The sequence below is a fragment of the Bufo gargarizans genome, chromosome 2, assembly GCF_014858855.1.
Source record: "Bufo gargarizans isolate SCDJY-AF-19 chromosome 2, ASM1485885v1, whole genome shotgun sequence".
In the NCBI taxonomy this organism is placed as follows: domain Eukaryota; kingdom Metazoa; phylum Chordata; class Amphibia; order Anura; family Bufonidae; genus Bufo; species Bufo gargarizans.
In genome coordinates, this window is record NC_058081.1 from 425,623,786 (window position 1) to 425,637,437 (window position 13,652).

At 41.3% G+C, this 13,652-nt stretch overlaps 1 protein-coding gene across 1 annotated transcript in view; it reads left to right on the forward strand.

The window, feature by feature from the left end:
• The window catches only part of LOC122928254 (ankyrin repeat and KH domain-containing protein 1-like), a 259,680-nt gene extending 252,118 nt beyond the window's left edge, over nt 1-7,562 (forward strand). The window contains exons 33-34 of the mRNA XM_044280911.1: nt 2,513-2,688; nt 6,840-7,562. Coding sequence (XP_044136846.1) covers nt 2,513-2,688; nt 6,840-6,899 — 236 coding nt within the window. The 3' untranslated portion in view covers nt 6,900-7,562. The remainder of the gene's footprint in view (nt 1-2,512; nt 2,689-6,839) is intronic.
• Nucleotides 7,563-13,652: the final 6,090 nt, after the last annotated feature.

The window sequence follows — 13,652 nt, forward strand, 5'->3', positions numbered from 1 at the left end:
AATTACTTTTGGTCTCTTAACAAGTGGGAGGCACATATGCAAACTGTTGTAATTCCTATACTGTTCACCTTATTTGGATGTAAATACTGACAGTCTGCAGTTAAAGCACATCTTGTTCGTTTCATTTCAAATCCATTGTGGTGGTTGTGTATAGAGCCAAAAATGTTAGAATTGTGTTGATGTCCCAATATTTATGGTCCTGACTGTACATTATGCCAGTTTCTACCATAATTCCGGAGTAAGACCGGTGTGATGTTACTTAGTGAAGGCCTCTTCGTGTTGTTAGCTATATGGTCTCCGGACCAATCTCTAGTTGTCATTGCATCAGAGACAAAAGTGGTGGGACACAACTGAAGAGGATAGACCTCTATCGCCATCTTGCTATGCACTATCATAGCCTTTGAGAGCGGTGGCATGAGGTCAGTGGAAAACCTGTGGCTAGATGTCTGACTCATAGCCCAATGTCATGCAAATGCATTTTGATAGCTTGTGTAGACAGTTTCCCGCCCTAGACTTGGCATGTTTCCCTTGTTGTACAGAATGGATCACTGCACGCAATTTTTCTAATCAGTCAGTCTGTGCAGAGTTTCGCCTCTGCACCTTTTGCTGTCATTCCAGTTTGTCGTCGTTCTGCCAACCTCCAGGACACACAATGTTGCCCAGTGCTGACATCTTGGCCTAGGCACGTAGTGATCTGCCAGAGTGATAAACCAAGGTCTCCCTCTTAGTTTGAGACAAGTACCAATAATTGGCATGTTGACGATCAGGAGGCATTAAACAATTATCCCACATGATTGATCCAATCTTTGAGGTTTCATGTGGCTAAAAAATACTACTTTCAACATCCAAGATGCCAAATATTGAGGCTAGGTGCTTGAAAATTTGATCTGCAGATCTTGGAGACACTTGCTGCTTACTCTTTGTGTAACCTTATGGCTTGTCCTTCTTGGTGTTGTAATTTCAATTTTTAGAAGTGTACCTATCAATCTGCTTAGCTGCTCAGAGTTTTTGTAGATGTCTCTGCTGCCTGCCTGAAATGTATGGTGACCATTTCTCTTTTAAGGAGTAACTGTTTAAGGCTACATTGACATCTCAGTGAATGTTTCCAGCAGGCTGTTCCAGCAGAGATGTGTTCACTAGAGGTGTCCTTGCCGGATCCTTATTGACTATAATGGGATCCAGCGGTGATCCGGCCAATTTCCAGCATTAAATAACTGGATTCGCCTGAGCGCCATGCAGCGGTATTTGTCCTGATAATCTCTAAAGGAAATCTCAACGATGCCTACATTTTTTTTCGTAATACATTTAGAACTAAGAAACTTGGTAAAATATCTCATTATAGAAAATCCTTTTCTTCTCCCCTGCCTCACTGATGCTTATGTGAAGACAAGTTAGCAGCTTTCTGAATGGTTAGAATACATCGAAGTCTGTGGCTAGGGAATGAAAAGGAGGGAGGGGCTAATAGACAGACCCAGATCATGCTGGTGGCTATTAAATGTTTTTCTGTGTCATTGCAGACCTGGATTTACATCTAAATTGCTTAGTTCTGCTCCATACTGTCCTATTAAATGGTTTCTACCACCAGAAATACTGTTATGTAGCTGACTGACATTAGCGATTCGCTAATGTCAGCACTACATAACAGTATGTTTCTAACAGTAGTTCCTGCAGCCGTTTTTGTTAAAAACGTACTTTTATAGATATGCTAATGAGCCTCTAGGTGCTATGTGGGCGTCATTAGCACCTAGAGGGCTCCGTCCACTAATCATTTCAGCCGCCCATCGCGTCCATCAAGCACGCACTGCTCCTGTTGATTGACGTGAAACTTCTCAGTATCTAGTACCAATTCCCGCGCCTGCACCGTGCGCTTCTGTATTCTCCCGGCGCCGGCTTCCTCACTGCGCCTGTGCCAACTACATTACAATGAGGAAGCCGGCACCAGGAGCGCGGCATTCACTCACTGCGCCTGTGCCGAATACAGAAGCGCAGGCGCGGGAATTGGTACTCGATACTGAGAAGTTTCACGTCAATCAACAGGGGCGGGACGGGCTGGAGGGACGCGATGGGCGGCTGAACTGGTTAGTGAACGGAGCCCTCTAGGTGCTAATGACGCCCACATAGCACCTAGAGGCTCATTAGCATATCTATAAAAGTACGTTTTTAACAAAAACGGCTGCAGGAACTACTGTTAGAAACATACTGTTATGTAGTGCTGACATTAGCGAATCGCTAATGTCAGTCAGCTACATAACAGTATTTCTGGTGGTAGAAACCCTTTAATATTGCTTCTTCTGTGGGGGCACTACAGAGAGGGAAACACAATCTATAGTTTTTTTGTTTGTGCTTTCTATGGACACACATCATGACAGCTAATCTCCACCCACTAGCCTAGGGAAAAGTAAGAATTACAGACTATAGAGGGAAACGACTAAAAAGTCAGATAATGCCCTGATAGTGTTACTCATGTGCGTCAAATATGATTTGTTGAAAAATGTCTAATTTTTTTATGCAGATGGGTTTTCAGGCTGGTCTCAGCCAGTCATGAATACTCATGTTTACCATCACCCTCAACCAGACAACACTGTGTTTTCACAACACCAGTATTTGGAAAGAGATGAATATGGTGTGCTTCATCCTTCCAATGGACTTCATCGACCAACTTCAAGCACAGTTATTGACTCTTCCAAAGTAAGTGTAGTAGAAAAGCATGTTTATTATAAAACGGTATATAGAAAGCAATAAATCATGCTCGAGGGACAGGAGATTTTCCTGTATAAAGTTATAAATTTAAAAAACCAGTGTGTGTGGTACCGACTGAGCTCTGTCCACATAAGCACACCGCTCCATTCACATAAGGGACTCTTGGACTCCTCATTCTCAGGATCACAAGGGTCCCTATGATCAGACTCCACAGTGATCCGTTAATTCTCGGTTATCCTGTGGATAGGTGGGAAATAGTTTTTCTTGAGATGAACCCTTTAACATTTTGTATGTGGATAATGAATAGGTAAGTCAAAAAGGATAAAATAAAACTAATGGAATGTGGGGAGCTAATCAGTCAGCCTCTAAATGGGCCTGAAGGTATAGCATCTATGGAAAGGTCTCACACGAGACTATTCACACTCAAAACCCAGACTTGAGGGAGTTTTAAGTTGCTCTTTGCTGCATTATCAAGCAAGCTGAGTCCTTATACTAAAATTGACATTGTGACGTTCAGGGCTGTGGAGTTGCTAAGCCAAAGTTCTGACTCTGAATCCTGCCTTTTCTCACACTTGGACTCCGGCTTTGACTCCTAAATAAATGGCTAAACTGTTACTAATATATTTACTGTAGTAAAGTGGTAATATCAGACTTTTTCTTACTATCATATAAGTAATCGGGCTACTTAGAATTTAAAGGGAATCATCCAGCAACCTCTCTATCACGCCGTTTGCATAGATATAACTATAATTCACCTGATAGAAATGCTCTTTTTCTTTTGTTTCTGGAAGGCCTTTGGTGCAACAAGAGCATTACCATTGCTCTTGTTGCTACCAAGCTCCACTCATTTCTTCGGCCATCTTCTCCCTGGCTGCTTTGATTGACAGGTCCAGGTAGTGGAAAAGCAGTGATGGATGGACTGGCAACAGAAAGGAGCAGATCTTGGGTGCAAGGAGAACCACAGCTATGTGTCTATTCAAACTATTGGACAGGGAAGTTGCTGGTAACAGATTTCTTTGAAAGGGGTTGTTTTAACTCAGCAAATGTTAGAACTCTCTGCCTGAGGTGGGTTCACTAAAAGAGTTCAAGAGGGGCCTGTATATATTTCTGGAATGTAATAATATTACAGGCTATAGCTACTAGAGATGGGTTGTTGATCCAGGGAGTTATTCTGGTTGCCTGATTGGAATCGGGAAGGAATAAATGTCTTTTTTTGGCCTTATATATTATGTTACTAATGTTATTTATCATGCAATTAATCCAGTGTACTTACTACGGTAATAATTCTTAATTATTGCACTTATTGTGATTGTTTATATTGCCTCCTTTGCTGGTTTTATTCATTTTTTTTTTCCCTTGTATTATACGATGCTCGTACACATGGGTTACGAACACCCTGCAGTCCAGCGCTGGTGGCTCTGCTTGCACACTATAGGAAAAAGTGCTGGCCTATCTGGTGTGCATAGGATGCTGCTTTTTTCCTGTAGTGTGCAAGCACGCCACCACGGCTGCCGGATTGCAGGGTGGTCGTAACCCTATATGAGAAGTGTATAATGTGATGGAAAAATAAATCATGCCAGCAAAGGAGGCAATATGGACAATACTTGCACTACTACAGGAAAAAAGCAGCATCCTATGCACACTCCCGTGGTCCCGGACACCAGATAGGCCAGCACTTTTTCCTATGGTGTGCAAGCAGAGCCACCAGCGCTGGACTGCAGGGTGTTCGTAACCGCTGTGTACGAGCATCGTATAATACAAGGGAAAAAAATGAATAAAACCAGGAAAGGAGGCAATATAAACAATCATAATTAAGAATTATTAGTAAGTGCATTGGATTAATTGCATGATAAATAACATTAGTAACATACAGGCCATAGAGACTTACTATATGTAAACTGTGAGGAATATGGATTAATATTTACTGTCAGCCATGTCCTCACACCCCCCATTTGCTGACAGACAGCAGAGGTAGGGAAATCCACAGGATTTCCCTGCTTCAAAGCCCCCAGCCCTGATTGTAATTTGATGCTCCTCTTGGCATGATTCAGTGTACATGCAAAATAAGTTTCCCCTCCCCCCAGCCAACTGAGTGTCTGTTGGCCAGGAAGACACCCCTCAGGGGGTCCAAGCTTCAAGGAGAAGTTCACACCTCTGTGCAGCAGTTGGGAGCCACCTGAATCTGCAGGAAAAAACCCTGCTGTGGGTATCTGCTCTTGCCCCGGCTCAATGAGACATCCCAGACATATTGGCACCTACCTCTCATAAGGAATTATGAAGCGCCTGGCCATCGCAGGCGCAAACCGGATACATATTTGTGTCCCGGTGGCTACGAGGTACGGTCCTATGGTCTTTGTTTACTCGTACCCAGTCGGGGTAGGGAGATACCCATATCTCCCCATAGAAACCACATACCGGTACCAGGTTTGGGCTCTACTTGTAGCCGGAACCCAGGCAGGTCCATTAGTCCCAGAACCATCTCCTTGTGACCCTCTGGTCTGGAGCTATGAACCCTGTTTTGTGGGTGATTTGCTGCCAGCCCAGAAGAGGGGGAGTGGACCACTCCCTGAGGCAGGGAGGGGATGGGCCGGCTACAGGTTAAAAGTCTGGTGCCAGCAAGTAGGCATTTCTTTCTCTGAAGAGGGGTCACATCCTACACATGTGTTTAGAGGGACCCAGGAAATAGCAGGAGACCACAGCCCTTCATGTGGACTCCAGCTCAGGACATCACAAGGAACTTTCATCATACTCGGTAACTGACTTTTACACTGCTTAACCCTGTTGTAACCATATCCCCTGTATCTGTAACCTCAGACCACTGTATATATTGTCTGTGTATAGTGTGTTATATCTAGTGTGCTCTTATAGCGATTAAATCTATAATTTAATCTTGTGCTATCTTGTATCTCAATCACGTCCGTGTTTTGGCCTAGTTATAAGCTACCGCGGGTTGGTTTCTGACCCTATATAATCCCGTTAGCGGACCGGGCTTATATCAAACGAGAAACTGGTGGCAGTTACCCGGGCTGAGTGTGTGCTGTTTTCACTGTGGCAGTGAAAAGGCTCTCTCAGCTTGTTGCCTCTCTGTGCCTGCGTGGACAGGAGGTGTTTGTGTAAACTATACCAGCCTGACCTTACGTGCTCCTCTGGAGGGCGTAACTTCACGTTTTTGGTAAACCCTGTGATCATACCAGGTCTCGTGAGCTCGACGTGGTTGACGTCAGCGGGCACGAGGGGTGGTATTCATCACATAAACATATGTACCTCCCGAGTTGTGCAAAAGGCCCATATGACAGTGCAAACATGCATAATAAACACACAAAACACTCATGAGCATGAGATGAAGAGAAGGAAGTAAAGTGTCACCTCGCCAGCATAACAGGATCAATCAACTTCAGAGGAGGAATAGAACTGTCAATATTCTGTCATTGCATTCCCTGGAATTCTAAGTCTTGTCGGGCAGAGGTTAGATAACAAATACAAACATAGTTGGAAAACCCATATACTTCCAAATGCTAGTATTTCCAAGTTACCTACCTGCTGACTGACCAGTACATTGGTTGGACCAGCTGCAGAGGAGTGTATGCTGCATCCCTGATCCTACAACATACATGGGTAATCTGGTATTGCGGCTCAGCCCCATTTAAAGTAGGTTCACATCTATGTTCGGCAACTCTGGTAGTCTGTTCCGGCAGAAGAACAGACTACTGTAGTTACTGTATCTGGCATAACCACGCACAGCCAGAGCCTCATTATAGTGAATGGTGATCCGGTGGTGCCCAGAGGTGTCCGGCTATGCCAGATTCAATAACTCAGTTAGTCTGCTCCTCTGCCAAAACAGACCTCCCGAGAAACTAAATGCATATGTGAACCTACCATTACTTGAAAGGGGCTAAGCTACAATACCATAGTGTGTGCCCATTTCTAACAAATGGTTTTGTTAACTCCCATTATACTCTGATAATGGATGCTATTAGCAAGGTTTTTACCCTTTTACTTTAAAACAAAATCACCATTAAAACCGTTGCTTTAACGCACACTTTCTTCCCAGGCAGAATAGCACAGCAATGTTCATTTTAGATGACTGTTCAGAAAGGATATATATCAGTCAGTTTTAATGTTTTTTCCTTGTGATCTAGGCCTTACCAGGAACATGGACATCACCTTATGGAACTACACATCTGAAATATGTTAACTGATTTAGAAGATACTGTTGAGCACAATTTAAGAATTGCATTTGGGATGTCCAGAAGAATGAGGGTTTTCTCAGTTACGGTTATTTGTTTCCTTAAATTTCACTTCTGTTAAGGAGTTACGTACTTAATATTTAAAGCGAATTTCAGATTTGCTGTTTGTTGGTTTATAAATCACTTTATACAATCCTACATCCAGCCTTCCATTTTTACATATACTATCGTCTATGACATACAGTGATATTTTCTTCTCTCATGTACCACGTGACAAAATGACCATCCATCCCAAATATTTATTAAAGCATTTCTTCATAGTTTTTGTTGTAAATGTCAATAAATTCAGTGAACTACCAATATCATTTGAATACATATACTCATTATGGTATAGAAACTGAAAGAATTCCAGCACTCAGGCTTATTTACGATTCAATGAAAGGTGGTTTTATTAAAGAGTTGTTACATAAATGTGACGATTCGGTCAGTTTTACCTTTTTCAAACTGTAATTGAGTTTCAACAACGTATGGAGATAAACATAAAGGTATCCAAGTTACAACATTTATTATGAAACAATTGAAAATTGTGCAGCCAGATACATAAGGAAAAAGAACATGATTAATGGAAGTATAAATATCCCAAGATGTTATGATAAATAAAACTGGTACAATCGGTATGAGTTTGAGTTTTGCTGTAATGGTGCCTGGACAAATCTACATATGTGTATAAACATTCATAATCTAGGATAATGCTTCATAGGATCTGGTGGAACTTGTAAGCTGATTATAGGCATCATAGGTTATCACAACAGAGCTCTGAATCTAGTAGAATTTGCGATTATGAACAGTATACTATAAAAATATTCTCAAAAAGTATCAGGAAAAGAAATCCAGAACCAGATGCTTATCTATTGCCACCTGAGAGAGGAGGTACTGAAAAGAGTGCTAAGGAACTGTGTTAAGAGCACGGTTAAAAATAGCACATCCTGCCATGTGCAAAGGAATAGAGGGGAACATGAACATCACCCTATCTGTATTTGGCTCCTACATTTGGAGCAACACAAGTAATCCCCCAGTGACCTTTTATGTTGCGTATAAAGAGAAATATATGCTCTATGGAATATTAATAATGCTACAGTATGTCTGTGCAACTACTAATTGTGTTAGGGCTCATGCACACGACCGTATGCCCTCCGAGACATATAGTCAGTGAGCGGGCCGTATGTCCCCAAGCGGCATACATTGTGCGCACGGGAGTGCATAGCATCATAGGTTACTATGATACTGTGCGCATCGGGCCGTCCGCGGGACTATTGTCCTGCACTCATATGATCATATGAGTGCAGGACAGTAGTCTTGCAGGCGGCCCGATGCGCACAGTATCAGTAACCTATGATGCTGTGCGCTCCCGTGTGCACGATGTATGCCACTCCGGGACATATGGTCCGCTCACCAACCGTATGTCTCGGACGGAATACGGTCGTGTGGACTGCCTCTCCCAAGTCGACATTACTAAAATGAAAAGAACTATGAAGCCAATCCAGGACATAAGTGAATTTAGCAGGGAAATATCTGAAAAATTCAGCCCACTCATCACTTTTTTGGTAACTTTAACTTTACTAGACTTATGTATTGTCTTCTAGCCCTACCCCAGATCAATGTCAGTCCTCTTAAGTAATTGGACATCTGTTTTATGTACAGATTTAGCCGAGCTAAAATTGAGGCTGCTCCATTCATTTATTTGGAAAATCTGGGGATAGCTGAGCACTGTATCTTGGCCATCTCCAGAACTCCTATAGAAATAAAAGGAGCAGCCACGCACATGTGCGACCCACCACTCTGCTCATTTCAGGAGGCTGCAAGGGGTACAGGGCCCCCGTTCTCATGATCAGTGGGGGTCCCAGCAGTAGGACCCCCACGATCTAACTAATAGTTATCCCCTATCCTGATAACTGAAATATACCCCTTTAATATTGTTAAGGGTTCCCAAAGCTTCCAAGATAGATTTAACCCCTTCTACCCCAGGCCAGTTTTCAGCTTCCTGCCCAGGCCTATGTTTGCAAATCTGGCATGTCACTTTGTGGTAATAGCTCTGAAATGGTTATACTTATCTACCCGATTTTAAGATGGTTTTCTGGTAACACATTGTACTTTGTTAGCGGTAAACTTGGGTCAATACAAAAAAATACAAAGATTTACAGAAAATCGCATTTTTAAAATTCTCTACTTTTAACAAACAAATACATAATAAAATAGTTATTTATTAACACTCCCCATAAGTCTACTTTATGTTGGCATCATTTTCTAAATGGTATTTTGTTAGGATGTTAGACTGCTTCGAAATTTAGATGACATTTTTAGATTTTCCAGAAATTTTCCGAAACATATCTTTCATATTTTTTTAAAGGACCAATTCAGGTTTGAAATAAATTTTGGGGGTTTACATAATAGAAATTGCCAATAAATTATCACATTTTAGAAACTACACTGCAAGTATTAAAAGAAAATGGAGATAACAACATTTTAAAATTTCACTTTATTTTTATTTTTTTTGCTGATTTTCTATTTTCATCAATTTTTTTTCATGCAACACTGCAAGGGTTAATGTAACACAACAAAATATGTATTACCATGATTCTGCAGTCTACAGAAACAAGCCATATGTGGTCGTAACTGCCGTATCGGCACAGAAGGGAAGGAGCAACATATCGATTGTGGAGGGCAGATGTCATAGGAATCATTTTCATGCGCATTGTCACAATTGAAGATCACCTAGTATACCTAGAGTGGAAACCTCCAAAAAGTGACCCCATTTTGGAAAGTACATCCCTTAGCAAATCTTTCAAGGTGTGTAACTGAGCACTTTGACCTCCAAAGGTGTTTTCATAGAATTTTCTGTGAAATTGATAAATTAGATTTTTGACGAGAGTCACTTTAGGCCCGAATGTTTCAATTTCACAATAGGGAACTGGAGAAAATGCACCCCATAATTTGTTGCTCATTTCCTCCTGATTATGGCAGCACCCCATAAGGGCTTGTATACTGCTATTTGGGCGCACCAAATGGCTTCTGGAGGGCAGATTTCACCTGAATAATTGACCAGCAATAATTGAAACTGTGACACCGTTTTGGAAAGTGCACCCCTGTACGGACATTTTAATGGGTTGAAAAGGTACTTTTGACCTAACTGGTGTCGCACAGAAATTTTAATATATTATCGATTGTGAAAAGTGGATCTGTAAGCTATTCGGATTAAATCAGAGATATAAGGCGGTAAAACTACAGGGTACATGAAGGATGAAATTAATAATCCATGGATGAGATTAGGAAACAGTCCTTCATGCACAGGTCAAGTTTATCAGGGCAGGTTTCACACTGATGAGTGCTATTCTTTCGTATCGCACTTTTGTAACATTCCCTACATCTTTTTGGGGTCTTTCCCTTCCTCACCGTTTGGGGGATTTCATCAGGGAAATGTTGCCCTGGTACAACACGGGCTTCATGACCTCCTGAGATATTGGGGCCCTCCCCTTTCTGACTTGGGAAAATTAGGGCCTTTATTACCACCTCTTGGAACTGAAGGAAAGTTCCTGTGTGGCCTGTAGATTGCTGTAACGTGTGCATCATACAGTGTACAATGTGCACTGCTAGATTTTTGGACCACACCCTATTTTTTAGACTTTAAAGATGACGGGCCATGGTCTGGCCATTTGCTCAGTTAAGGCCAATCCAATGAGCACATTCCACCGGGATTCAGATGTAAACCAGAGGTTGCTTGGGTGCACGGATTCTAGCATCCCAAGGAGACGCAGATTATTACGCCTAAATCCACTTTCAAAGTACTCCACTTTATTCTGTGATGCTACCAGGACAAGGTCTTTCTATTCCAATACTCAGCTTTGGATCCTGCTGCCACACGCTAGATCTACCTACATAATGAGAGAAGGCAGGCGGAGACATGTGCATGTCCGTGGTGCAAGGTAATGGCATTGTCTGGCTGCATAATTTTAGTGTTGCAGTATATTTTGGTTAATCTTTGAATAAATTACCAGATCATGGTATAATGAAACCCAATATTTTAGAACAGTTTTCTCACAAGGGGTGTACGTGTATCATATGTACCTATATACATGGTGCGTTTTTTTTTTTTCTTTCTTACGCCTTTTTTTTTGTTGTCCACATAAAAGTTGGCTTTTAGGGGTCTGACCTATTTCTCTTCCTATGTTTTCTATCATAGGGGTATCCCAAATTTACAATCCTTTCAATTAATGTATTTTTTTGTACTTCATAATCCTGATCTGTACTTGTAATATGCCGTGCTCATAGTGCAGCCACGTGAATTACATATCTAATCCTTAAATTGAAAATACGTAGTTGATTTCAAATGTCACCATGAAAATATTAATGAAATTTGAAGCTGAGGACCCTATCAAAGTCCCCAGCAGCCACAAGTAGAAATTACCGAAATGAAAATTTCTTTTTAACCTAAATTCCAGTAAAGTTATCAAAACATAATCATGCGGTTGTCTACAATCATTGTACAGCAAGTGTGCATAAGTTACTTGTTCGCATTTAGATCTTTCAAGCATTTTTAAAATCATTAGTATCTGTTAGACACCTTTCTAGCTTTTTTTTTTTTTTTCTTTTTTTCCTGTCTTTTGATGGGGCGACCAGGATCTTCACCCGATCCTTGTGGGTGTTTGGCAGTAGTTCACATAACAGGTTACGTTTCACATAAGCATTAAGTAGAATCCCAGAGGCAGCACAATATGGGTAATGGTTCTTTGTTGTACAATTGAATATTATTGCACTTTGCATTTGCACTTTCGTTATGATATGAATATCATTACCCTTGTGTCTTCCTCTTGTGGATGCTGCCTTTTCCCTGCACCTTTTTTCAATGTATTGATTAATTCTATGAATAAAGTGTATTTATATTCTATGCGGTCTGGTAATTCTTTATTGGGTTTTCAAGTTCAGTCAGATTGGATCAAGAGCATCTGTGAACTACATTTTTCAAGTCTTGCAACAGATTCTCAATGGGATTTTGGTCTAGACCTTGACATGGTCTTTTTTAAACACCTCAATGTGCTTCGATTAAAACCATTCCATTGTAGCTCTGGCTGTATTTTTAGGGCAGTTGTCCTACTAAAGGGGAACCTCCACCCCAGTCTCAAGTTTTTTGCAGGCTTTACCAGGTTTTCCTCCCGGATTGCACTGTATTTGGTTCCATTCATCTTCCCATCAATTCTAATCGACGTCCTTGTCCCTGCTGAAGAAAAGCATCCCCACAGCATGTTGCCACCACCATGTTTCATGGTTGGGATGGTGTGTTCAGGGTGATATGCAGCGTTAGTTTTCTGTCACACATAGCATTTTGCACTTAGGTCAAAAAGTTTAACTTTGGTCTCATCAACCTTCTTCCACATGTTTGCTGTGTCCTCTACATGGCTTGTGCCAAACTGCAAACGGGACTTCTTATGGCTTGCTTTCAAAAAATGGCTCCTTCTTGCCACTCTTCCATAAAGGCCAGATTTGTGGAGGAGTAGTCGACGAATAGTTGTCCTGTGGACAAGTTCTCCCACCTGAGTTGTGGATCTCTGCAGCTCCCCCAGAGTGAACATGGGTCTCTTGCTTGATTCTCTAATTCCGTGCCTGGGCTGTCAGTTTAGGTGGACGGCCATGTCTCAGTAGGTTTGCAGTTGTGCCATACTCCTTCCATTTTTGGATGATGGATTGAACAGTGCTCCCGTGAGATGTTCAGCGCTTGGGATAATTTTTTATAACCTGATCCTGATTTACATTTCTCCACAAATTTATCCCTGGCTTGTCTGGTGTGTTCCTTGGTTTTCATGATCACTAATGTTCACTAACAAACCTCCGAGGCTTTCACAGAACAGCTGTAGTTATACTGAGAACAAATTACGCACAGGTGGACTCTATTTACTAATTGGGTGACTTCTGAAGGCATTTGGTCACACTGTATTTTATTTAAGGGTATCAGAGTACAGGGGCCTGAAAACAAATGCATGCCAAACTTTTCAGACTCTTAAAAAAAAATTTAAATGATGTATCATTTTCTTTTCTCTTCACACATACTTGCCACTTTGTGTTGGTCTATCACTCACATAAAAGCCTATTAAAATGCATTTTACTGTGGATATGAAAATTGGGAAAGTTCAAGGTGTATAATTACTTTTTCAATGCACACTGTACCCATGTGGAGGCAAACAGAGTGAGGAGAGCGGTCCAATAGAAACCTATGGAAGAACTTTACGCTAGGTGAATAAAGTGACATTGCATTATTGCAAAAAGCCACATCTATACAAGACAGGGAAGCATAAGTAGCCGAAGAGTATCCTAGCACCCCTGGGGTTTTTAAGATGCCACTAATCTTCAAGACCTAGTTCCCTAAGAAGTTTTCCACATGTAATTATAGTATTGAATGGCAGTGGAGACATACCCAGAAATTTATCACAATCTAGTTTAACCAACAGGGGCACATTATAACAGGTGCAGTGACCAACAACATGCATTACTGGTCAGATTTTGTGAAATGTTAACTCTAAATGTGGCCAGCAAATCCAACGTACCTGTGAGCTTGCTGTAATGCTGATCCACTCATTAAAAAAAATAATCGTGTAAACACTAAGTGTAACACTGCAGCTGAAACATACAATGTGCATATCCAGACAACAGTATGATAATTTATAGTGGAACACAAAGTGAAACAAATATAGACAATTGCTTAAATTTTAAAGAACA